The 26,442-nt window shown below is 37.9% G+C and overlaps 3 protein-coding genes and 1 pseudogene across 4 annotated transcripts; 2 read left to right on the forward strand and 2 right to left on the reverse strand.

Moving 5' to 3' along the window:
• The first annotated feature begins 545 nt into the window (after positions 1-545).
• On the forward strand, positions 546-1,217 carry LOC132163278 (Histone superfamily protein). The gene is made up of 2 exons (XM_088519316.1): positions 546-628; positions 704-1,217. Exon 2 carries the CDS (start codon positions 734-736, stop codon positions 1,043-1,045), a length of 312 nt encoding a protein of 103 aa, XP_088375442.1. The 5' UTR covers positions 546-628; positions 704-733; the 3' UTR covers positions 1,046-1,217.
• Positions 1,218-1,888: 671 nt separating this feature from the next.
• LOC132163254 (calcium-transporting ATPase 1, endoplasmic reticulum-type) lies at positions 1,889-14,475 on the reverse strand. Its single transcript, XM_059573465.2, has 9 exons — positions 14,277-14,475; positions 12,410-13,849; positions 11,865-11,937; positions 11,643-11,764; positions 4,937-5,218; positions 4,440-4,817; positions 3,805-3,914; positions 2,815-3,043; positions 1,889-2,682 (listed from the first exon to the last, which is right to left on the reverse strand). Exons 2-9 carry the CDS (start codon positions 13,820-13,822, stop codon positions 2,098-2,100), a joined length of 3,192 nt encoding a protein of 1,063 aa, XP_059429448.2. The 5' UTR covers positions 13,823-13,849; positions 14,277-14,475; the 3' UTR covers positions 1,889-2,097.
• A 3,819-nt stretch (positions 14,476-18,294) lies between these two features.
• Positions 18,295-19,898, forward strand: LOC132164209 (mitogen-activated protein kinase kinase kinase 20 pseudogene; annotated as a pseudogene).
• Positions 19,899-22,459: 2,561 nt separating this feature from the next.
• HERK1 (hercules receptor kinase 1) lies at positions 22,460-26,176 on the reverse strand. 2 transcript variants are annotated; one of them, XM_059574757.2, is made up of 2 exons: positions 23,065-26,176; positions 22,461-22,889 (listed from the first exon to the last, which is right to left on the reverse strand). In XM_059574757.2, the coding sequence occupies exons 1-2, from the start codon at positions 25,563-25,565 to the stop codon at positions 22,886-22,888; spliced, it is 2,505 nt and encodes an 834-aa protein (XP_059430740.1). In that variant the 5' UTR covers positions 25,566-26,176; the 3' UTR covers positions 22,461-22,885. The 2 variants fall into 2 exon arrangements, with proteins under 2 accessions (XP_088375065.1, XP_059430740.1); XM_088518939.1 differs by having other exon boundaries at positions 22,460-26,176.
• Between the last annotated feature and the right edge of the window lie 266 nt (positions 26,177-26,442).

Below are 26,442 nucleotides of genomic sequence, written 5' to 3' on the forward strand. Positions count from 1 at the left end.
TAACACCCATTTTACAGCTCTCAATTAATAATCGTCACATAAACAAAAGCATAAAAAGTGAACAAAAATAAGTTAGACCAAAATACACTAAATTTTATGGTAATAAAGGGTCACAGCCGGCGGGGTTTGAGGTGTTCACCGTTGGCCAGACCCACATCGTGGGTCCGATGAGACTCCCACGTGGATTCGGCGAAACTCACAGTTGGGTCTTGCCGACTACAGGTTTTTTTTTCTTTGATTTAATATGATTATTCTCACTTTTATTTTTATATTTTTCTTTAATTAAATGTGTTATATAATAATTAGAAACTACAAAAATAGTATTATCTGATAGTAGGGGCTCTCTAATATAATATAAAAAGTCTGAAAATTAAGTGACTTTTTTTAGCCGCCTACTTTTTTCGGTCTGTAAATTCCAGTTCAATCCAATTTGTAAAACCTCCTCGGAAAAACCACTCATCCGTCCATGTCATCGATCCGCGCCACATAAATCAAATTCACATCTCAACCGTCCCTTTCAAATTTATCAACGACTCATAACATCCACAATCAACCAATCTTCTCTTTATATTTATTAACCACTCCCACGCATTATTCGCAGGCTTGGCCAAAGAATCCCCAGTTTCAGGTATTGTCGGCTCGCTTTAACCTTTGGATGGTTTGGGGTTTCTCTGTAGCTGTCTGACTAATTTTGGGTTTTCAGATTTTGTTCTGTGATTTTAGGTGATTGAAAATGTCGGGGCGTGGAAAGGGAGGGAAGGGGTTGGGGAAGGGTGGAGCGAAACGACACCGTAAGGTCCTGCGTGACAACATCCAGGGAATCACCAAGCCGGCGATTCGCCGACTGGCTCGCAGAGGGGGAGTGAAGCGAATCAGCGGTCTGATCTACGAGGAGACGCGTGGCGTCCTCAAGATCTTCCTGGAGAACGTGATTCGGGATGCTGTGACCTACACGGAGCACGCGAGGAGGAAGACCGTGACGGCCATGGACGTCGTGTACGCGCTCAAGAGGCAGGGCAGGACTCTGTACGGGTTTGGGGGTTAGGGTTTATGCTGTGAAAAGTCTTGCTGTCAAGAAAAAAAATTGGATGGGTAGCGTTGTTTTAGGTTTTTTTTTTTTTTGTTCTAGTTGTAGTAGTCGGCTTTCTCTGTAATTCCACCTCTGAATTGCAATTAAAAATATTAATGGAAACTTTTAGTTTTGTTAGCTTCTTCAATCCATGGGTTCTGTGCCTCTCTTTCTTTCTCTATCTCTCATGTCCTCTAAAATTTACATTCATCAAGATTTTGAGCATAATAGCTTAACCAAAATTTTTTTCCAAATTATTGAGCTAAATACTTCTTTTAGACTAGTCAAATAAACATTTATGGAATATTACTTTTTACCCCATTAGCACTTTTCTCATAAACTATTAATTGTGACATTTGAACTCTATGAACTATAATTTTGTGCTCAAAACTCTTTTTCTATCAACTAAAGGCCCATTTTGACAGTTAAAAGAATTAACTCAAATGGTCAAATAAACTAATATTTTGTGCTTAAAACTTTTTTTCTGTCAGTTAAAGGCTCATTCCAACAATTAAAGGAATTAACTCAAACAATCTAAGTGACAATGAGTTATTCATGGAGTCGGATGTCACAGTTAATAGTTTATAGAACAAGTAAAAATGCATTGTAATTCAAGAGGGCAAAAGACTGTTTCCCAAACATTTAATTAACCAAATGAGAATGTTTTAAAATATTCACATCTCACTCAATAAATTGGTTCTTGATTTTAGCTTTAAAAAAATATATATATAACTTAACTCATAACATTTGTTTATGTCTAGCAGGATGGGAATGCTAAGTAGGCAGCTTGTAGGAACAATGGGGGCCTCATGCGGAGAATTGTCCACATACCAGAGCAATTTATGCATGAAAATTATAACTTTAGATCTAATCAGTTTGTCACAGAAATTTCTACTTCAAAGGTAGTACAAGTCTTTCAATAATCCAATTAAATATCAGGTCCAGGCCAACCCTTGCCATTTTAAAAGGGTGAGAGGGTTATAGATGGGACGACGGACCCAATTAAGGTCTTTTGTATATGTAGTCCCTTACTCTGCTTTGTGCTTTGAAGATTTTCTTGCACTAGAAGTCCGCAATCCAATCGTACACCTCCCTACAAACTTGAGCACCTCATCAATTAGAATCACCGGCAAAGAGACGGCTAGCACTAGAAGCCACTCGTTCAGGCTGAGCGGAACAATGCCGAACACTTGAGCCAGAAATGGCACATAAAGGATTAAGAAGTGAAGGCCAAATGAGACAAACATGGCGAGGAGGAGCCACGGGTTGACCCATGGAGGCATCGTCAATAGGCTCCCATCCTCAGAGAGGGCATTAAGAGAATTGAACATCTCTATGGCAACCAAGACGGAGAGGGAGAGAGTTGAAGCTTTGATTTTCCCAGACTGGAAGTAATCACATGGATTTGAATCAAAATTGAACACCTGTTCCCCAGCCGTGAACGGGGACGGTGAAAATCCCTCCCAAGAAGGGCACTGAGCCCAGTTAGCAAGTTGAGAGTAGGACACAAGACTATGACCATCTTTGCTCAAGTCAATGCCCATGAATGAGTGATGCGTGTACCATATGATAAACACCCCAACGGTTGCAATCCCAACATAAAGCCCGATCACCTGAACAGGTTAGGTATATGGTTCAGCTGTTTGAGTTAATTCCAAATAAAATCCAATCCAATACAGCACAAGAATAGGAATAAAAAATAAATAAAAAGTTATCTGTTGTGAAAATGCATGTAATTGAAATACCAGATAGCGGAATAAAATCCATGCAGTGATCAATGAGTCGTCACTTCTTCTAGGGGGCTTCGTCATTATATCTTTGTCGGGAGGATTGAATCCCAAAGCTGTCGCTGGGGGTCCATCAGTAACCAGATTGACCCAGAGAAGCTGAACAGGAATCATGCCTTCTGGAATACCCAAGGCAGCTGTCAGAAATATTGAGGCCACCTCACCAATGTTTGAGGAAATCATGTACCTGCAGTTATAAATGGGGAGGGAGGGAAGACAAAACAGTAACTTGTTTAAGAAATGAGTTGCATAAACACAAACCAAACAGAATTTGACAAAAATCTTCTGTGAACAAATTCAATCGAAGTTGGATCCAACTTTGGCATGGCTCTGGCTAGTGAATGAATCGAATGATGGTGGTGTGACAATGAAGTCGAACCACTAAACAACTCCAGCATATGTTAGACAAACATGTAACAAGTTTGGAAACATTATGAACTCATGTCTGCAATGCTCTGTCAGAATAGAGATGCAATTCCCTTCAATTTCATTGTCAATGAGGCTTCCATTAGGTAACTATTAGTCAGTTTCCCTTACACAAGTTGTTGCATGCCCAGACATTTCAAATGTATACTAAACACTAAAAACTGCGTCCACTATAATCACTCATTTTTTTCATTTTATGGCACATTAAAGACAAGGCAGTTACCAGAGTTTTCAAAATTTTAAATACCACCGCCACCCCTCAAAAGGAGCAGGCACCTATGTGCTTGGTCAGTAAAGTCTAGTGCTTTGACCACTTTCCAGCAGCCCCTTCCCCAACATAAACTCACACAAAACAAAAGAAATATTGCCAACATAGATAAGTTTTGTGCTTAAGCCTCTTGAACAAGAAGTTTATAGTTAGGGGACTGACTGAAAAACACATCTTATATCACCAAAATCTGCAGTCACTTACTGAGTATTAAACCTGTTATACCTGTGAACTTGCTTAAATGGAGAACAAACCTGATAAAAGCCTTCATGTTGTTGTAAATAGATCTGCCTTCGCCTACAGCAGAAACTATAGTACTAAAATTATCATCTGCCAACACCATGTCAGAGGCTTCTTTGGCAACCTACAATGAGTGCAGGGGATCAGGAGTAACAGCGAAAAACAAAAAACATAGCAGTTAAGTTAGACCCTTCTTTGATTTTGATATGGTCACAAAATAGCAGACGGCACAATAAGATTTGTAACCAGCCCAATGATGTACAAACATAGAAAGTGACTGATATTTCACCACGAGCCTTTTAAGGCCTGAATATATAAGTATCTTCATACTAAATAGCCATGCATATGGCATTTGTACTTGCACACTGTTGCAACAATAAGCCAGTTAACTGATGAACAAACAAATTATATCAGTCCCACCTAATAAATGCATCCGCACAGCATTTTTCCCATGAAAATAAGAAGCAAAAGAACTCTGGATGGTTTTACTAGTTAGCAACATCCGTGCATACCTAATGATGGTATACACCACAGTTTGCATAGTATAGCCATTTATAGAAACATACACCCAATTTATGACTCCATCCAGAAAAAATCCAACACAGAGATATCAAAGTAAAAGAAAAGAAGAGGAAACATTAAAGAGTACCTCTGTCCCAGAAATGCCCATTGCAATCCCAATATCAGCCAATTTTAAAGCAGGTGCATCATTGACTCCATCCCCAGTCATTGCAACCACTTCACCATCTTCTTTAAGCAACCTAACTATCTCCTGTTTATGTCTTGGTTCAGCCCTAGAGAACAGAAGTCCTCCACTTTGTCTTAGATGATTTTTCTGATCAGGATGATCCATAAATTCTCTTCCTGTTATGCTTTTTGAACTAATATTTTCATGAGGCCCAAAAACACCTATTTCATGGCAAATAGCTTCAGCTGTATTCTTGTTGTCTCCAGTAATAACCATAACACGAATTCCAGCAGTTCTGCAGTCCTCAATTGCTTGACGAACCTCTCTCCGAGGAGGATCCTTTAACAATAGGGTGAAAGTTATTAAGAATCATTAAATTATTATTAGCAAAAATGAATAGAAAAGAAACAGACAACTTTTACATCATACAACAAACCATAGACATTGAGACAACTCACCCTTAGCCCAACCAAGCCAACAAAAATAAGTTTACTCTCAATTGAAGAATAGTTGGATGGCTCAAGTAAAAGTTGATGTGCTGGATGGTCTTCATCGCCATTATATGTCTCAAACTCCAAAAGTTCATCTTTGTATGCAAAACCCAAACAACGCAATGCACTTGTTGACATTTCACGAAGGCTCTCTAAGATAAGATCCCTTGAATGTTGGTCCAATTCAACAACAGAACCATCGAGCAGCTGAATGAATGAGCTTCTTTCCAATACATTTTCCACTGCACCCTGCAACATTGAGCAGTGTTCAATAAAGTTAAAAATATCCAACAAACAACAGTGAGTAGAAGAATAGGACAAGTAACATGACAGCACCAGTAAAAGGCACATCTTAGACTTCAATTAATGATTTTGATAGTACCATATAAGAAGAATAACAGAAAAAATAAAAGGACAAACTCATAAAACACCAAGACCATTCATATGGCAAGATAGTTCACATCAAGACAAATAAAATCAATAAAGAGAAACCCAAACAGCATGTGTTGATCAAGGAAAATTACTTAAATAGATTATTACTCCAAGAAGTGATAAGGAGCTTCAGGGAGAGCATAACATGATTTGCTGGCAAAAAAATAAAAAGAACAGGAATATGCTGAGAGACAGATAGGGAAAAGAAAATCAGGCAACAGCTAGCTCTCCTTAATAAGTCACATTCCGATAGCATCAAATCCAGAAATGATTTTCACACATGAAAATGAAGACAGAACAGCATGTGCATACAAAGCTCAAGATTAACACAAAGCATCAGCATCAGCATCAGTGAAATTAGATGTGACTGGCATTTAGCTCTCTAATCTGTCCCTGATTTAAGAAATTTAAGTCATCCAATTGATGAGATTTATATCTATAATTTTAACAAAAAGCCAAGGGAATAAAACCACCTCAAAGTTCCTCCAGTACTACCTCTCTTTCAGAAATTTCTTTATTATTTAGTTGACCAATTTTGAATACCTAGTAATCTCAAGTCATCCTAAACCTGATGCAAGTATTCAATTATGCTTTAATAGGAAAACAAGAAACATTTGTAGAGCATAATAGAGATACTTAGAATAGCAAAAGTGGTGTCGCCAGACCATTTCAGTGGTGCAAAATAGCTGCAAATATATCCTGGAAGAATAAGTCAGATTGATTGAGAATGGCATCTCCATGTGGCAGTGCCCCATGGAGCGGTAGGTGAAGATGGACGCCTAGTATTTGGTTTATTAGACTCCGCTCGATCGAAGTACAATTCAATAGATCAAACTGGCCTTCAAGCGTACAAGTAGGTGAGATTCGACAGACAATTTAATGCAAGCCGCCACCTTTTGATCGATCAAGTTTAAGTTCAATCGATCTAACTTGTTTTTAAATGTGCGTCAGAAACTTCTTAAAACATCAAAAGTGAAGAAAAAACTTATTTTCTTCACCACATTCGTCTAGACCACTGAGAGAGCAAAGGGTGAGAGGCGTGAGAGAGAGTAAGGAAGAGAGTGAGAGGAGCTTAGAGGGAGATGAGAAGCATGTGAAGAAAAGACTTTGTTTGATATTAGGGTTTTGATAAATTGTTTTGAGTTAGGGAGAATAGGGTTGTGCATGTAATAATGGTTTTGTTGGTGGTGTTTTTATGGTTTTAGTGATATTGTTATATTGGTGTAGTGTTGTGTAATTGCCGATGGAATGATAATGGTAGTAGTGTTGTTGAAAAATAGATGAGTTGTGAAGTGTAGTTAGTGTGTTTGGTGCTGTTTATTCTGAATGTTGATGAAGTTGTAAAAAGGGAAGATTTTTGGTATAGAGGAAGCTTGTTTTAAGGTTCTTGATTTGTAGTTAAAAGTGTAGTAGGTTATGAAAGGTTCGTTTGGTAAATGATTTCGTTTTGGTTTCGGTTTGATATTGTAGCAAAAATTAATTGATGTGAAAAAAAAGTAAGAATGTTTTTTTTATAAAGTGAAAAAGTAAGAATGTTTTGTATGAAAAAATGAAAAAAAAAAAAAAAAAAATGTTTTGTAGTGATTTTTTTAATTTGAATAGTAATAAAAAATGATTGATGTGATGTAAAAAGTAAGAGAATGTTGGAAAAATGAAAAAGTAGGATGAATAGTGTTGTGCCGAAATCATGCCAAATATCAAACGGGCCCAAAGCGAGGAGAAAGGTGGGAAAAAAAAGACCAGGGTTTAGTGTTTTCGGACGTGAGAGCTACTGTCAGGGTACTTCAATCGGTCGAAATCAGGTTCTAATCAATCAAACTTGACACAAAATGACTCAACTGAACCTTCGATCGAACTTGACAGGGGCAAAAAATGAAAGAGGAAGAACATGTGCAGGCATTAAGGTTTAGAGGTGATTAGTGTAGACTAGGGTTTAGCTTTTTGTGAGTAAACCCCAACTGACCATGGGATAAATTGTAGATGTTGGAGTGAAAGGATTGAGGGTTTTAAAAGGGTCTAAGAAAGCACGGTAAGTAAACCCACTTCAAAAGTAGTAAAGTTATTATACATGAAATATGGTTTAGTATTTACATAGTAGAATAGCATGCAATGATGTTTTACCATGATATGAGCCAATGAATATAGTTTTATTTTTCTTTATAAATAATTGCAAGTTCATTAGAAAACGTAAAGGCACAACTCAAGTACACAGGATGTTTACAAGAGAGACATCTAACTAGAGGAAGAGAAAAGATCTAGAAAAATATGAAAGCTAGAAATATTAAAATCAAAGACAGCAGCCCAATGGTAAAGTGTTTTAAAGAAAAAAATGATTTAATTCCACTGATGCCCGCTCAAGGTCCTCAAAGTTCTGATTATTTCTTTCCCTCCAAAGACACCACATAAGGCAAGACGGTATCATCTTCCATACTACGTCAAATTGAATCCTACTAACTTGCCCTCTCCAGCATGCGAAAAGGTCTAGCACTCGACTAGGAATCACACAAACCAGCCTTACACTACTGAAGATTGTGTTCCAAAGAGCACTGGTAATCTCACACTGAAGCATAAAGTGTCCGGTGACTCTCCACTCTTCTTACACATGCAACACCAATCAACTACAATGACATGTCTCTTCCTAAGGTTATCCATGGTGATGATTTTCCCTAATGCGGCCGACCAAGAAAGAATATCACTCTCGAGGGAACATGATTCTGCCAAATACTCCTCTAAGGGGAATGAATAATATTATGGGGAACAACATTGCAATATGATCTTGCATCAAACAACCCTCTCTTAGAAGATACCCACTAAAGCTTGTCTTCCCCACCCCGTCTCAATCTGAAGAAATAAAACAAATTGAAGAACAATGTAAAGAGATCCACCTCCCAATTGTGAGTTGCTTTAAGAAAGTTAACATTCCATTAATGAGAGTAATGCAGCGTGACGTCGTGGGATGCAAAGAATAACCGCAAGAAGAAGGGATAAATATAACTTAGATCTTAAGTCTATCAAAGATCTAAGAAATCTTTTCAAAACTTTAGAGTCTATCTAGGGTTTGAAGGAAAATAATGAAGAAACTCAACTCTAAGACTTCTTATTGATAAAAACTCAAATATAATCAAAAGCTTCATTCTAGGGTCTATAAAAATGTATATATAGGCCCCCAAACCCTAAACCTAATAAAAATACGAAATAAAGTCGGATTGTAAGTCTACGATGGCCGTCCGAACGGAACATAACACCGTCCGGACGGTCACTAAAATAAAAAATGAACACTATAAATAAACATAGGCGTCCGGACAGTCTTCGGACGAGACTCCAGACGAGGCTCTCAGGATTACTCGCGTCCGGACGGTTGCAAATGAGCTTGCAGACAAGGCTCTTGAAAAGACCCTTCACTCTCCTCATCCGGACAGGCTCTAGACGAAGTTGCAGACGAAGCCCTCTGATCTACATCAAAGAGGCACTAGAAAGATCCAAATGATCTACTACGGTAGCTTCCTTGAATCGGGAGATACTGAACAAGTCGAAAAAGGGATCTTAAAAGTTTGATCCCCATGACACAAATCATGCCAAAATCTAATTTTGGAACCGTCACCTACCTCAAAATCTAGTATAACTAGAAAGCTCTCTCCAGCCCCTCCTGACATTTTTCCAAAGCCCTACCCCATACGACCCATAGACCTCATTTGAACACCACCCACCCCACGAGCTGTCATATTTAGAATCTACAACCACCCTCCATAAGGCCTTTCTCTCAGAGCATAACACCAAAGCAACTTCCCCAAAAGAGCTCGTGATGTGGACACCAAATACAAGCCAATGATTACACATGTATGGACCCTAATATCAAAGGACAACAGCCTTGAGAGCTGGAAATTTTACTTTGGGCACTTTTGATTATGTCACATTTTATTGTTATGTTATTTTATTTTTTCAGTGTTATGTTATTTTATTTTTCAAACTTTGGGTTATGTTAAGTTAGTTGGGCTTTATGTTATTTTAGTGGGCTATCAACCCAAGTATCGCTAGGGTTAGGGTTTAATCCCTAGGCTATTTAAACATAACTTTGTACTGTGATAATAAGTTTTTAGTCAATTAAAATTTGATCAAATTGTTGTTGTCTTCTCCCTCGTTTCTTTACTCTACCGTTGCTTTGTTCTTCTCCCTCTCTTACTTCTCTTACCTGCTTCTTCTCTCTTTCTTCAACTTTTCTTCTCAATTGTTTTTGTCCCACATTGAACAAAAGTAAATTTTAAACCCCAATCCTCCTTCAGAAATTGGAGTACACACCTTAGGCTGGCTAACCAAGTGGAATTTGAACTCTTCACCAATGCCACCCCCACAAAAAATCTTGCTACAACTTCTCTATCCGATTGGCAACACCAACCGAAACAAGAGACATGAGGTAAGTAGGTAGATTAGATAAAGTGATTTTAATCAAGGTACCTCTCACCCTTTTAACACGTACATCATTTTCCATCCACCCAAGTGGCGTTCTATCTTCTCAATAATGTCATCCCAAATAGATTTTGCCTTAAACGAAGCTCCCAAGAGAAGACCAAAGTATTTCATTATTTTTTTTTTTTAATGTCAAGGAACATCTCCAAGGCAGGGCCCTTCGGACCCACCCCTTCAAAGTAAACCCCGGTCCCGTATACCGCACCCTCGGAAGTTTTCCTACACGGAATTGGTTAAATCGCTAAGACCTAAATATTTCATAGGCAAAGAAGATACCCTACAACCCAAAATGCTAGATGAACCTTCAACATTAATGACATTGCCTATAGGGACCAACTTTGATATAGCCAGATTAATCCTCTAACTTGAAACCGGTTCAAAGCATAAAAACAAGCAACGCAAGTTACAAAGATGATATGGATTTTCCATGCAAAAAATCAGGGTGTCGTACGCAAACAAAAGGTTTTAAAGGAACATCTTTTGAGAAAAGGCTTTAAAGAAGACTTTAATAGTAAAACAAAAAACAAAAGCACCTGCTAAGTTAGTTTGAAAGTTTTCAGTATTATGTTTTAAAGAGAACAAATAGTAAGAAAAACATGTTTGTTCAGTAAGTATGATTAACCCTACGGCAATAGAGAAAGTAAGTAGCCAATACAGTGCGAAAAGTTATTAATTACTAGTAGCAGATGGAACCACACGAGGGTGTGGGCTACCACCTGGGACTCCATCTTTTGGGTGCTCCACCCCATCAGCATAGTCCTGGATGGTGTCCTATTGACGTTAGCATAGTCATGGCAGTGTGCCACTCGTGGCATCAGCATAGTCAAAGGTTCATGGGTCAGGGTGTGTCTCCCCAATTAGTTTAGTACGTCTTGTACCCACAAGCGTGCTTAGATGCCTCAGAGAGGCGCATCAACCCAAGGTTGTACAGGGGAAAGACTAGTATAGTTAGCATAAAAACTCAGTAGAGAAAACATTTAGCATAATACAGTTTTCAGTATTATACCTGCAAGTTTAGAAAAGTATGATTTTGTTTCAGAACATTACTTTTCAGCATTTGTTATACCAATAAAGATTATAAGAGAGGGAGCAATATTTTAGACTGATTTCAGCTATTTGACGTATGAAAGAAAATCAAGTATTTGAGTTGGTATGGATTTTCAGCTCTGGTATTTCAATAAGCAGAAAATTCTCTCTCATTGCACCCCCATTTGGGTTGGATGGCATGCATGCCCCTTTTGTATATTGTTAGTCTATGTGAATTTTGAAGATAAGTGTAAATATGTAAGCATAATGGGTAGTGCAAAGAAGTGATGTAAATGGTTATGAATGAATATGTATATGCTTATGCTTAGAGGTTTGGTGATTTCTTAATGCACTGTAGAGTTTCAAACAAAAAAAGACTGCATATATATATATATATATATGGTGGCAAATTTCCAAAACCATTTCCACAATATGCTTCCACAATATCCCCTCAGAAGGGTAAGGGCAGTAGGGAGCTTCTGAATATGGAATGCTCTATTAACTATGATGCGAAGGGAGCATCATCTAGGAGTGGGAAAGGCAAGGCCCACGCTTATTAGCTTTTGAGGGTTTGGGGATTTGTTGTCTCGTGGGTTTGGGGTTGCGGGTGTTTTTGTTGTTGCTTGGGTTTTGGGCTTGTGAGAGCTCCCAATTTCAATAAACTATTTCATTACTTATCATAAAAAAAAAAGAAAAGAAGGTATAGAGCTCCAAATATAACTGCAACTCTGAAAGAGATTGGGGAATGTACCTTTACTAGCAATGACTTCTTCCCTGAGATGGAATCCACAATAACACCCATCGATTTACGATCGCGGTCAAACTCTAGAGTAGCAATCCGATGCTCCTTTTCATTCCAGAGTTGAGAACAACCTTTCATGAAAAAACAAAAACAAAAAGAGCTTTCAAAAGCATGTCACCAGCAGAGTAACGAAAAATGAAACAATAAACTATTCAAATATCAGATACATACGTAGTGGATGACCATGACCTGAAGAAGAACCAGTATCAGAGACTTCAGGAAGTCCCATCTTCTCAACCAGCACCTGAAAAGACAAAGAAACTGCATAGATAAGGAACCTATATCACAAACATTAAGGAAACTTTGTCCAGGCACTAGCTAAGGTTTGTGCAGTGACTTCAGAACAACAGGTTGTAGTAAACATTGATCCTTAACCAATATAGTGCTTTATAGAAAATACTTGACAGTACAATTGTAGTATGCAGTATAGTGACAAACAAGCAGCACAACTAGAGCAAAGCAGTGTTGTGAACCTAAATTTAGGTGCTCCTGCTGTCTAAAAAGATTGGATTCTAACACTAATCTTTTAACTGATAGTATGCAGGTTTTGACCACCACAACAACTCAGGTGCTAGTATCTCAGTTTTTCCCCTTGCTTTCATGCAAGCCCTAGGATCATTGAGCAGATAAAACATTCTACTACTTTAAACATAGAAACCCATATTTTAACACTATATCCAGGTTAAAAAAAAGAGTAGTTAAGGTACTCATTTCACCTTCAATGCTGCCTCGGTGGGCATTCCATTTGCAACAAAATGATTCCCAGATTGTTCAACACTTGCATCATTGCACACAGCACACACCTTTGCGATCATTAGAAGGTTGGCATCCACTCGACCCACTGGCCAGCCCTGTATTTTACCCTCAAAAGGATCGTATGTAGTCCCCTCCACATCAAAAGGTCGGAGTGTACCAGGCCTAGAACCAACGGCCACAAGCTTCGCCACTGCCATCTGATTGGTAGTCAGAGTGCCTGTTTTATCAGAACAAATCACAGTTGTACAACCTAGAGTCTCAACACTTGGCAACTTCCTTACAAGTGCATTCTTTTGAGCCATCTTTCGTGTTCCTAGAGCCAAGCATGTTGTGATAACTGCTGGCAAACCTTCCGGAATGGCAGCAACTGCCAATGCCACTGCAATCTCAAAGTAATACGTACACTTCTCAAACGAGAACTTAAAATTTCTCGGCCACCCATCAACATATTCCCAAGTGAGAAAGTACTTCACATTAATAAGCCAAACCACAGCACAAACCACTCCAATAATTGCCGTTAGAGCCTCCCCAAACTCATTTAATTTCTTCTTCAATGGCGTATCTTCCTCACTCTGCGCTGCTTCATGAATTTGTGAATGCACCTTCCCTATCTCCGTATTCATACCCGTCTCAGTAACCAAGCAGATACAATGTCCATTCACCACAGTCGTCCCTGCAAAAATCATACATTTCTTGCCCTGAATATCCGAATCCTCAGGTACAGCCTTAACAGTCTTGCTCACTGCTTCACTCTCACCCGTCAAGGATCCCTGCTCAAGCCTAACTGTCGAGCTTACCAAACTCAAAACCCGCATGTCTGCTGGTACCTTATCACCAACCTTTAACTCCACAATATCACCCGGAACAAGTTCCTTCGAGGGCAAATTAGCAACCCGTTTACCATCCCTTATCACTGTGGCTTGCTGAGATTGAATTTCTTTCAAAGCTTCCAATGCTTTCTCTGCATTGCTCTCTTGCCAGATTCCAACAATGGCATTCACAATCAAGATCAAGAAAATTACAAGTGGCTCCACAAATGCCGTAATCTCCATTTCACCACCTTCGTCTCCATCATACCAAGCCAGCACAAACGATACAACCGCCGCAACTAACAGAATTCTCACTAGAGTGTCATTGAATTGTTCCAATATCAGTTTAAAAATCGATGTGCCCTCGTGCTTCTCCAATTCATTGAAACCATAGCGCTGTCGCCGCTTTTCAACTTCTTCCGACGATAATCCAGATTTGCGGTTCACTTGGTAATTCTCCTCACATTCGTGAATCTCTTTTGCCCACGCAGGAAACGTCTCTTGGTTCGAAGATCCCGTATCAAATTTCTCTCCTTTTCCATAGTCTTGCGCTCCTTTTCCCATTGATACTCAGTGAGGATGACAGTACTCCTGAAGAAATGAAAATAAATAAATAGGATGTTTTCAGTGGTGTCACCTGAAATGATGCAACCCAACCTAGGTTATCACAATCTGATTATTCAAATTCGTACATATGAGATATTGAAACCCCTAACTCTCTATCTAAAACTAGAAAAAATCAAAGAAAACAGAATAAAAAAATCGAATCTGTCTTTTCCTTGTTGTTTTAATTCAACTCAACCAAACAATCATCAGACAAAGTAAATGTTCTGCACGATTTACGTCCCGATTAACGAAAACGACAAGGGTTTAACACAAAAATGAAAAACCCTTCATCGACCTCGAATTTTCTCAGCAACCAAACAAAGCATAGAAAATCTGAGAAACTAGACATCAAAATAATCCAAATAAAAAAAACAAACCAATCTTTGCTCTAAATAAACAAAATCTGAATTACCAGATTTGTGGAGCTCAGCTGAAGCTTCCTCGCTTTCCCTTTTATTTTCCTCTCTCTTTTTCTCCCTCCAAAGTATGACTCAATGTGAGACAGTGAGTGTGAGCGAGAGAGAGAGAGAGAAAGGGAATCAAAGCAAACTCACGCTTGCAATGAAAGACAAATCGCGCAGAAGAGCGATTCAACTGCTTGCTAGGGCGTTCACGGAGGTAACCAATTCATATACGGGGGACTAGCCAGTATGATTGCGCCACGTGGGGAATCCGACTTCGGATATCTACGATTTGGGCCCACGTATGAGTTACCAAATGTAGCTTTTGTTGTGGACTGGAGACTTTTCTAATAGTGATTAGGTGCACAAGAGTAATGGTGGGACTGTGTAGCACTGTAGCTACCGTACGGAATATCCTTTCATAGCAAGTAATTTGGGTTAAGTTATTATTATTTTATCTAAGCATTTGGATTAAGTTATTAAGCAAAGATAAAAGCTAGAAATTACTTCATAATTATCTTATAATGCCGATTTAAAAGTCATTGCTTCTTATTTAAAAGAAAATTGTTAAAAATTACATTTTTATCTCACAATACTAGCGTATCAATCTCAACCAGCTCTCAATAATGTAGAATAATTATAAAATAAAAATATAATTTTTAACATTATTAAAAAAATTAAGAATTAATTAAAACTAACACGAGTTGACAATATTACAAAATATTTATAAGATAAAAATGTAATATATAGAACTAGAGATGTATTTAATGTAATTTTCTTACGTATCTCTTATTTATTTTTTATTTTTTTTACAGATTTATTGTGAAATTCGTGAGATCTACATATAAATTACACAAATTCAATAATAAAGAGCTATGCTAGAAGTTTCCATTAAAAAAAATTTATTGGGAAGACTTTTTTCATCTCTGGAGTGGAGCACACGTGGAAAGGTGTAATATCGCTTTATGCCAAGTAATTTGGATCAAGTTATCTATACTTTATTACAATTTATTTTATAAATTGATGTATAGATAGATAAATTCAGTTTCCGGCGAGCGCGCCATTGACTCTTTTTTCCGGCATCCTCTTAGTGTGCTTTTTTATGTTAGTTATTTCCTTGACTTTTCTTTTTTTGTTCTTTATGTCTTATTTTGTTTTCTTGTATTAGTTTTATTTTTGCTTGTAATAATACTCGGTCCTCTCTCTCGATCTACCCGCTTGATTTCCTTCGGGATAGTTGATTTGGTCTAGACCTTTGGTTTATAAATGTGAACATTATCCTGACTTTTGGGTCGTGAAGAATGAGTTTTGGCTTGGGGTTCTCTGTTCTCAATACCAAAAAATAAGAACTACTTATGCATTGGTTTGAGTCTGTTTAGCACAAATCCATGATTTAATTTGAAAATTAATCATAGGTTCGCAAATTTTGTTTAAGTTTTGAATATAATACATCATCTTTGAAGTTTATAATCTCGTAATTTTAGCTATAGTGGTTTCAGAGCTTTGCTCTGTATCGTTTGAACTTTATGTTCGTTTATTAATAAATAAGATTGAATTGTTTAAAAAAAAAAAAAGTGTCATTAAATAAATAAATTTATCTACTAAATTTTGTTGTTTTAATTTTTTAACAATTTGTAAAAAAAAATATAATAAAAATTATAATATTTTTCTACATTCACCCCGCCGGCTTGTGGTCTGTGGTGTGATTTTGGCCGTTGGAGTAGTAGTAAATTCACAGTTTGCGTGTGATAAAATCCGCTTTGCATTTTAGTAAATAAAAAAGTTTAAAAAAATAAAATAAATTGGTTTTAGGTTTCTTCACAAGTTTGAAAAGATGTATAATATAACTTTTACTGACGTGTTTGTCAAGATATAGGGTACAATGTACGTGATCCTTTTTCTTCGACTGCTAGAAGTCTTTCCGAAAATGGAAATAACTTACCATGGTAGGTAATGTTCAGAAACCTTTTTCTTCGACTGCTAGAAGGCTTTGGGTAACCTTTCTGTCTTTTTTTTTTTTTTAAATGGTTAGCGTGCGTTTGGCAAATTGTTTTAAAAATGATTATAATGAAAAATATAAAAAAAAAAAAAAAAAAAAAAAATTAAAAATTTGAAAACCCAGCTCCAACGTGTTTGGCTTGGCTGGTTTGGGTGGCGGACTAGGTGTTCTTGAAGAGATTTGGATTGTTGTTGATGGTTGATTTGGGTTGTTTGATGATCAAGATTTTGGTTGCAATTTTGATTTGGGTTTACTAGTCACACCATAACAATGTGGTCTTCCCAACACTCTATTATATGATCTCCATAAAAGAATATAACTTCTATCAAGGTTTAGAAGAGAATAGGAGTAGCTCTTCATAGTCATAGGTGTCCCAATCATTTAGGCCTGTTTGGTAAATGATTTTGGTTTAACACTATTTATTTTATTTTATTTTTATTTTTTTAATATTCTCTTACTTTTTACATTACATCAATCATTTTTTATTATTATTTAAATAAAAAAAATCACTATAAAACAAATTTATCCTTACTTTTTTCATCAATCAAATTTTCTTACAGTATGGGGCCAAAACCCTTTAACAAATACACCCTCAATGGGTTCAAACTCTTCATGAAAATTAACATGGTTAAATAGACTATGGGTTAGAAAACACAACACAATTTTTCTGCTCATCTTCGCTTTGTTTCCTCGTGGATTTCCGACTTAATGGGAACAAATCCTTCTATAGTGTTTTCATCAAAGTATCAATAATGGCCATGAGTGGGTATAGGCTTATAGCATTAGTAAGAAAATATATTTGTCACTTCTAGTGAATACTTTGTAACCCCCCCCCCCCCCCAAAAAAAAAAAAAAGAACTACTCCTAGTGTCAATAACAAATTTGTATAAATACCGTCAAGTGGTGATGGTTCACTGCTATCAAAGAATCTTTTAAAGTGATTGGGCATGCACTAAGGCATAGGTTCAAATCATTCAATGAAAATCTCCAAATTAGACTAATTAGTCTCGCTGCCCTAATGGGAACTGGGTCAGGTTTTGGTTTAATCGGACTTGAAGGAACACATGTTATTCCTACCATCTAAGCCCTTCATGTGCAGCTCCCAGCAGACAGATATATATATATATATATATAAACAATTATCCATTTTATCAACGAGACAAAAATGCTCATCTAATATAACTAACCAGATACTCTCCAGGTCATTTAAACTGGAGAGGATCTTGTTCCCATAACTTTGACTGAATATGTCTTGTCTTTTTGTTTCAAGATAGTTGCCCATTTGAAAATATTACGGGAAACTATATTTTGACTCTTTGAAATTTTTGTAATTATTTTTTAAAGTTCAAAAATTCTGAATTTAGCATATTAAACTTTTGATTTTTTGAAATTTCACCCATCCTGTCGATTTTTTCATTAAATCATACTGAAATGGTGTCAAATTTACCAAAATACCTAATGTTAGATTTGATATGAATCACTATTGAATTCTAATCTAATGATAATTTTAAAAGGTAAAAATAACAAAATGGTCCCCTAGTATTAGTGTCTACCTTTAATTTTGGGACAAATTTTTTTTAGAAAAAATTTCTTTCAACCCATCTAATTAATTGTCATGCGTTCTTATATCATGTGCTGCTCACGTGGACTTCTAGTATTTTTAACGGAGTCTCTCCTCCATCAACTCCCTTCTAGCGTCTGCAATTCATTTTTTTTCTCAAATACATGCACGTGTCCCAAAAATATAACTACAAAGCGCAAAAACTCATTTTCTAGTTATACTTTTGGGACTCGTCTATGTATTTAAGGAAAAATAAGCAAGGACTCCGTTAAAAATATTAAAAGGACCACGTGAGAAGCACATGATATGATATAGTAATGGCAATTAATTAGATTGGTTGAAAGAAGTTTAGAAGAAATTTCTATCCTTAATTTTGAATTTGGTTAATATTATTAAGGGATAAGGTTAGTTAGTGAATGAGGCATAAATCCGTAAATGAAAGAGATATATACCAACTGTGACTTGGAGAGTGGGTTTCAGTATAAGAACTCGACCGTTGAAACCCTAAAACCACTATGCTTTCCCATTCTTCTCTACAATCTTTTCACAAACCCTGCGCTGCAAATATTGCGATCAAAAAAAATTGTTGCTGTTCTTTGTCGGAAAAGGCAGAGAGAAATCAAGAGAAAGGCAGAGGAGAAGGCCTAATCTGTTTCGAAATCCTAAAGGTACTCTACTTTCTAATTCCTCATTTGGGTATTCTTTGTAAGCAGAGCGAGAAATAGGAAAAATGAAGAGAAAGGCCGAAGATAGTATGTGCGGCCATGGAGGAAGTTGGGTGAGAGGGCCAATAATCGGGAAAGGAAGTTTTGGGTCCGTGTTTCTTGCGACCTTGAAGAAATCCAGATCAAGTTTCTCTTGTTTACCATCGGCCATGGCTGTGAAATCCGCAGAGGTCTCTGTTTCGGCTTCACTACAGAAGGAGAAAGAGGTTCTCGACAACCTCAAAGGCTGTCCTTATGTGATTGGCTGCTTTGGGGAAGAGATCACGACCCAAGACGACGGTGAGATGGTTTACAATTTGTTATTGGAGTATGCTTCTGGTGGAACCCTAGCCGATTTGATCGAGAAATCCGACGGTTGTGGGTTGCCCGAATCTGATGTTAAGCGCTACACCAAATCGATTCTCAAGGGGCTTTGTCACATTCATGACTGCGGTTATGTGCACTGCGATTTAAAGCCTGCGAATGTTTTACTTGTGCCAACTGTTTGTAATTGTGTGGCAAAGATCGGGGATTTCGGGTTGGCAAAGAGGTCGGCACAGAGTAAGCAGAGGAGGATCGATCGCTTGAGAGGCACTCCGCTGTATTTGGCACCTGAAACGGTGATTGAGAGCGTACAGGAGCTTCCCTCTGATATTTGGGCTCTGGGATGTGTTGTGTGCGAGATGCTTACTGCGAAATCCCCTTGGGAAAGGGCAGAGGAGTTGAAAACAGAGGATCTTTTGCGTTTGATTGGTGATCAGCGTGAGTTGCCTAAAATCCCGTGTGGCATCTCTGATGAAGCAAGGGGTTTCTTGAAGGCATGTCTTGTGAGGAAACCCATGTGCAGATTCACGGCTGAGATGCTTATGGATCATGCATTTCTCGCTGGTGTACGCGAACTGGATGATGAAGAACTACTTGATGCTGCTTCTACCGACTCTGATCAGATTAGTGATTGTTCTTCTTCTTCTCCTTCGGCTGATTGGAGCTTGGTATCTGACGATGACAATGTTGATTCGGCTTTTTGTTCTTGGCCGAAAGAAGTTGAAGATGTGCAAGTGCAATTCATTGGGAGATCAGATGAAAAAGTTTCTCTTTTAGGCTCCCTTTGTTGTTCTTGGCCGGAAGAAGTTGAAGAAGATGTGCAAGTGCAATTCATTGGGAAATCAGATGAAAAAATTTCTCTTTTAGGCTCTTTGAACTGCCTCACTCCAACCCTGCCTATTGGTGTATAGCAGTGACTACAAAAGAATGTTCAGTTTTGGTAGATAAGATAAAAATGCATATTTTGTAGGCTCTTTTATGTATCAACTTTTTAATTGTACATGCATTGTTACAGTTTCCTTTTATATAAATGAGAGTTACTTTCTACACTTTACATATGATCAATGGAGTATTTACGAAGTTTCATTTCTCGATTATCTTTATTCTTTGAGGAGAGAGAGAGAGAGAGAGAGATTGAAAGGCATAGATAGAGATGTTTAATAGGGATGGCCATGGCCAGAGAATCACCAAGGGGAAGAATTATACGGGACCCCATTACAAAATCAAAATCATATTTGTATTTTGTGCATCATGGAAGTTTCAAATTAAGCAAATTTTATTGGTTTGTTTCTATTTTCTATATTTGATTGCAGTGCATGCAACTAATGATTTCTTATGATAATAAAGATAACAAGACCATTGTCATCTTCTTTATTAGCATTAGGGTTTTGAGGATTTCTTGTTCAACTCTATAAGATTTGCTGAAGCTAAATTCAAGATATTTGAGGGATGATAGGTAACCCAGATATAATTCTGTATAAAGAAATGATAACTTCCAATTTCTTTTTGATTGCTAGTGTACCCACTACCCAATTATCGAGAACCCTTCGGGCCTGTCTGCTGAAGGCTAGTTGTACGGGCCCACCGACCATGAAGCCACCTCCATCGAGTGGTGGAGCCAAAGAGTGTCCAGAGGAAACATATGACCCTCAACCAACCAAGTTAAATTATTCGCTGAACAAAGCACCCTGCATCTGAATTTTATAGTTTTCTACATCTGGCTTACGCCTAACTGTTGTTTCTAAGACAATATTTATTCGGTTGTTTAACTTTACAAATTGTATAGACTTCTTCATAGATGATTATCTTGTGTAGTTTGAATTGTATTATCTAGTACAGCGCTTTCTAGACAGCTTCTCTCTCTTCTCCAAAAAGTTAGTCTTTCTTCCTTCATTTTCCCCATAAGTTTCTGTACAAAAAATTATCGGAGGAGGGAGGAGCTCCCTCTTCCTTCCATTTTCTTCCTTTCTCCGCTTCGTTTTGGGTCACAAGTCTGCACACCGTCTTCCCCGGTGCTCCTGTAGTGGCTCTCCATAGTTGGTTCTCTCTTTTGGGTTATAGGGATTTGCAGCTCTTGTTGCAGGTTTTTTTTTTTTTTTTTTTTTTTTAGAGGTGTCATTCCAGAGACCGGGCGGGTTTTGCCCGTGAACGGGTTTGATCCAACTTCTATCCGTGCCACCCTTGCTACTGTGGATCTCCTTCCGGTGTGTTGCTATTGTGTTTTCATTGTGGAGGTTCGAGCAGGTTTGAAGGACCTTATGAGGTCCGTGCCCCTTTCAATGCCTCATGGCTATACCGTCTCTACTACAAGAAGGGTTGAGGGATTTTTTGAGGTTCATACCCCTTCTCGCTCCACAAACCGTCTTAACTGACAACCGATTTTCTTGGTGTTTATGCTAAAAATTTATAGGATCGGTACATTCTCTTATGATATGATTGTATTGGGCTTATTGTTGGGTTGCCCTGACCTTTTTTATTTTGATGTTTTCTTTCCCTTCCCCTCTGTATATTACAATAGAAAAATAATAATAATAATAATAATAATAAAATAAAATGTATTTGTCCAGGTTGAATTGGAAGCAGTGGCCTTCTCCAAACCTGTGTGCCCGAGCATTGGCTCCTAAAATTTTAAAACTAAATTCTATAAATATTCTCTATTAAACATAAATTCCAACGTGGTCCTCAAGAACTGTGGAAAATTTAATAGATTAAAAAAAAAAAAAAAAAACCCAGCTAATATTCTTCTTAAACACATGGAGGCTGGAGCAAGGGACGCAATGTTCGGAGTCAAGTTGCATATAATCCCTACAAATCCATTTCATATAATGGATGTTGGATTAATTTTTCTAGTCCTTGTTGTAAGTTATTTGTTAGTTTCATTTGTTTTTAGCATGTGAATGGCTACGATTGGAAGTTCTTGCCAATGTCAAATTAAATCCGAATGTGGCCCTTGTGAATCAAGCTCCTAGCTCTGCCGCTATATATACATATATATACTTTGAGTCTATCATAAGTTGTGCATTATCATCATAGTTTGGCTCCTCCACGCAAAAATTCCTAATCGTCTCTGTTGATTGGTACTGCCTAATTGAGGCTCTGGATAGTAGATCATATTTTACTGATGGCCATACACTGAAGTAATGTTTCAAGAAGGAGAATACTACTAGGTGTGGGAATAGATGGCCAAGATTTGGATTTGAAGCCCTAATTGGTATTCATATCTCCACTCAATTGATGATCTTTAGATGGATTAGGCCTAAGAGGCGGTTAGAGGAGACCTATGAGGTAGGGCAACGACCACCCAACGAAACATTTGGGGGGCGGGGGGCGCAAAGATCCTCTCTATTTCAAATGAAATGAAGATGAATCATTCCATGGTCAAAATTTAATGTTGTTATATCTAACAGTGTAAATGATGTCGCATTATATAAATTTTTTTGAATAACGTGTAACATCATCTACACCGTTAGATACAACAACATTAAATCCTAATCATAAAATTGTTCTTCTCCATTTCACTTGAAATAGAAAGATCTTATTTCCATTTGGGGAGGGATGGAAAAAAACACTAGCAGAAGTATTAATTAATGTAATCTGTATCTCATTATCATCCAAGACACGACCAACCGTTTACAAAATTACAAATATAAGAACAAAAAAGCATAAAGAGTAAGTGTAATATGGAAGTGAGATTTAAAATAAACTTCAAAGCAGTAAGGATCACATTAGAATCACTCACAAAAAAAAAAAAAAAAAACACTAGCAGAAGTAATAGTCAATGTAGTCATCACCATTTTCAATTCTGAATCTAAAAGGCACAAAAACACGTACAGTACATGGCAACTTTAAGATGGAACATCCTTGAACCACCAGCCTTTCTGTACAAAATAGAACGCACGATGCTCCACTCAGTTTGATTACAGAACTCCACAAAGATTTTAAGCACCATAGAATGGAGCAGAGTTCCTCTTTGGATTTTCCAGCTACCAATCAAACAAGACACATATTCTACAAGGAGATGCTCACATCATTTTACCTGAAAAAATCAAACATATTTCAGCAATTATAGGTCTCGTTTTATGAATAACAGAATCTAGACAATGTTTCTACTGCAACATGGTGAAGAGCGGTTGCTCAGAAGAAAAAAGCACAGAAGTTTTTATCAGAAAGTAGCTGAAACCATAGATAGTGTTCAATCTCCAGTCAGTCACCTGCCCTCAGACTTCACCAGCTGTGAGAACACCCTGCTCATGGAAACACCTGAAAGATCGTTCACGCTGGACGCTTCAAACGGCAAAGTGGTAACACTAGTGTTGCTGTCACCCAAATTGTTCACTTGAGGAGAGAGTTCACCAATCATTATCGTACTGTTTTCTTCAGGATCACCATCAATAACTGCCTCTTCAATTTGAAGAGCATATTCAAGATTCCATAGGACATCTCCCATAGAGGGCCTGTCAACACCATAGTCAGCCAAGCATTTCTCAGCAGTCTCTCCAAACTTCCTAAGAGAATCTGGTCTAATTTTTCCCACAAGAGTAGAATCTATGATTTGATCCAACTGCCCTCTCTTCTGCCATTTCATGGCCCATTCAGCCAAGTTCACCATTTCCCTTGGAAGGGTTGGATCTATAACAGGTCTCGCACAGAGAACTTCAAACAAAACCACACCAAATGAATATACATCTGACTTTTCCGTCAGTTGTTGCCTTCTGAAATATTCAGGATCAAGATATCCAAAACTTCCTTTCACAGCTGTACTCACATGGGTCTGATCAATTTCAGGCCCCGTCTTCGAGAGCCCAAAATCAGCAACTTTGGCCATGAGATTCTCATCAAGTAAGATATTAGCAGACTTTACATCGCGATGGATAACTGCTTTTGCGTATCCTGTGTGAAGGTAATGGAGTCCTCTGGCTGATCCAATACATATTTCGAGCCTCTGCTTCCAACTCATGCTGGGAAGAGAAGAGCCGTAGAGATGACTCTTGAGGGTCCCATTTTCCATATATTCATAAACCAAGATCATCTCATTCTTTTCGTCACAGTACCCAATCAATGAAACAAGATGGCGATGGCGGAACTGGGATAGCATCTCAATCTCAGTTTGAAACTCTGCAAGTCCCTGTTGGGACCGAGGATTCCCCCTCTTAACTGCCACTTTCGTACCATCACTTAAAACTCCCTTGTACACTTTCCCGAAACCACCAATCCCAATAACCCAACTCTCATCAAAGTTGTTTGAAGCCTCTTGAACTGCTGCAAAAGGAATGCGATAGCCAAAGTTAGAAATGGCACTAATAGTTGTTCCATTGGAGTATTTACTTCCCATGGATAGCGAATTTCCTCCATTGGTAGATAATGGAATCCATGTCTTTGAATGTCGTTGAAGTGCCAGTCTTCTTCTTTTTCTGCACAACAAACAGAGAGTTCCAGCCAACATCACAGCAACAAAGGCCCCAATGCTTCCACCCACTATCACACCAACATTTTTCTTTGAACTCGAACCTGAGGAAATATTCACAGTGTCTGCTGAACTCAGGCTGCCCAGAGAATTGTTCATTTTCATGATCTCCAGCCCATTTAGGATAGCAATGGGGTAGACAGCCAAAGTAGACGGGCCAACACTTACACGAAGCTTATTGCTAACAGTTGACACCGTAACAACATCCATATAAAATGCAGTACCCAAAGTGTTAAACGAATAAGTACTCGGATCAAGATCCCTAGCAACAATCCAGGAGTCAATGTAAACATTGAGGTAGAGTTGGTTAAGAGCGTTACTCACTATATCACAAAAGTGAAACCGAACAAGGTATTGAAATCCTGGATCCACATTGAACTCCCAGGTAACATTGGAATTACCACTAGGATCAAATGATGAGTTCAGCACTCTGGCAGTACCATAGACCGTTTTTGGAGCTGCATCTTCTGTTGCCGCACCCTTAACGTATTTCACAGCTGGAAGATTTGAGTAATTTGCGGCAAATTCAGTTAATAAAAAATTTTTATCGGGGATCCAAGTTCGCCAAAGTGTATCATTATCAACTGTGACTGTTGGCCCACCCATGTTCACCCTCCAAACCGTCTCAAGTGCCAGAGGCAACAAGTCTGGGATGTTTGCTGATGGAGTAACGCTGTTGGCATCATCGGTAATGAGCCCATCGGGGACTGAAACCACTTCAATGGCATTCAAGAACGCCATTGAATTGCCGGAAGGGGTGAAGGTGATTACAAGGCTGTTTGATGTCACATTTAAGGAGAATTCTTTAACAGAAGCGTTTTTCACACTGAAATCGCTCAGAAGGACATAGTTCTGAGCCGAAACACCAAACTTTGCCGCACTCATATCGTAACTATTATATACAAATGGATAGAAATAGAGGCGGATCCAGTGTCTCCCACTCTGGCGGATCGAAAAGGTGTATTTTGAGGATCCAGTAAAGACTCTTGCTGTCTGATACAGCAGTGAATCTTTGGAGGAAGTGATTGATTTCAAAGTGGTACTGGCAAGAACATCTTGAGGGGTTGAAAGCAAATTGGAAGCCAAGTTATCGGCAATGAATACACGGTTTCCAACTGAAGTATTTGTGGATGATCCACAGTCTATAAGGTAATTGTCTACAGGATTAAATCCTGCAGAGAAGCATGCCAAGCACAAGATTGATAAAACCCAGATTAACAATTCAGGTTTTCTATGACCCATCATCATAAAGACTGGAGATTTATTGAGGAACAAAGAGATGGGTTTTCTTTAGCTAGGTTGGAAATGAAATTTGAGTTTCTTACACAGGAAGAGCAATACAAGAACTCACAAACACTGTAGAAATCAAAACCCCATGAAATAAACTGAATAAGGAAGAGAAAAGTTGGCACCTTTTGGATCATGCGAGCTCCAACAGAGACAAATCTGAGTACCCTTTAGGGGTTCTGAAAGGATTTCGATGGCAAATAAGAGGAACAGGTAAATACTGTTCACAAATCTTGCAAAGCACCAGCTGGTTTGAACTAGATGACAGCTTCAGATATTGACAAGTTCTTAGATTCTTTTGTGCATTAAATTACGGAAACAAGTATCTTACAAAACAAGCTAATGATCAAAACATAGTCAGAGAAGTGTTGGAACATGATTGAATGTGAGGAAACCAGCTAGTAAGAGGGCTGACCTGGTTTTGTTTTTTTTTTGAGAGACTACCTGGTTTTGTTTGTGAAACCATGTTGGATGAATCTCAACCCCTTTTTGGGTCTGAAAACTACTAATAAAGGGAAAATTTGAAGAAAAATTAAACAAAAAAAGAAAAAGAAAAAAAGAAATAGAGAGGTAACTTATAAAACAGAGAATTTAATGGACAGGATTTATTGGTCATTCAATTGCGGTGGTGGGGAAAGAGAGAGTAACAGTCAACTATTTACTCACTGATGCTATTTGAGTTGGGCTTTGCGAGAGATATTGAAGCTACGGCCTTCCCCAGAAGAATAAGTTGAATAAAATAAAATAATACAGGTGGAGACGTGGAGTAAATACAATAGCTGTTTAGGTGTGTCAATTTCATTAGATGCTCTTATATATTCTCTTTTTTTTTTCCCCT

This window comes from Corylus avellana, chromosome 8 (genome assembly GCF_965113065.1).
Source record: "Corylus avellana chromosome 8, dhCorAvel1.hap1.2, whole genome shotgun sequence".
Taxonomy (NCBI): domain Eukaryota; kingdom Viridiplantae; phylum Streptophyta; class Magnoliopsida; order Fagales; family Betulaceae; genus Corylus; species Corylus avellana.

Bases quoted from the DNA above. Each gene is read 5' to 3' on its own strand.
- HERK1 (XM_088518939.1), bottom strand. From the start codon at position 25,565: ATGATGATGGGTCATAGAAAACCTGAATTGTTAATCTGGGTTTTATCA.
- LOC132163254 (XM_059573465.2), bottom strand. From the start codon at position 13,822: ATGGGAAAAGGAGCGCAAGACTATGGAAAAGGAGAGAAATTTGATACG. The intron at 11,938-12,409 runs GTGAAATGAGTA...TTGTCTTTTCAG, and splicing joins CCACCGAGGCAGCATTGAAG to GTGCTGGTTGAGAAGATGGG. The intron at 11,765-11,864 runs GTATGTATCTGA...TTTTCATGAAAG, and splicing joins AGGTCATGGTCATCCACTAC to GTTGTTCTCAACTCTGGAAT.
- LOC132163278 (XM_088519316.1), top strand. From the start codon at position 734: ATGTCGGGGCGTGGAAAGGGAGGGAAGGGGTTGGGGAAGGGTGGAGCG.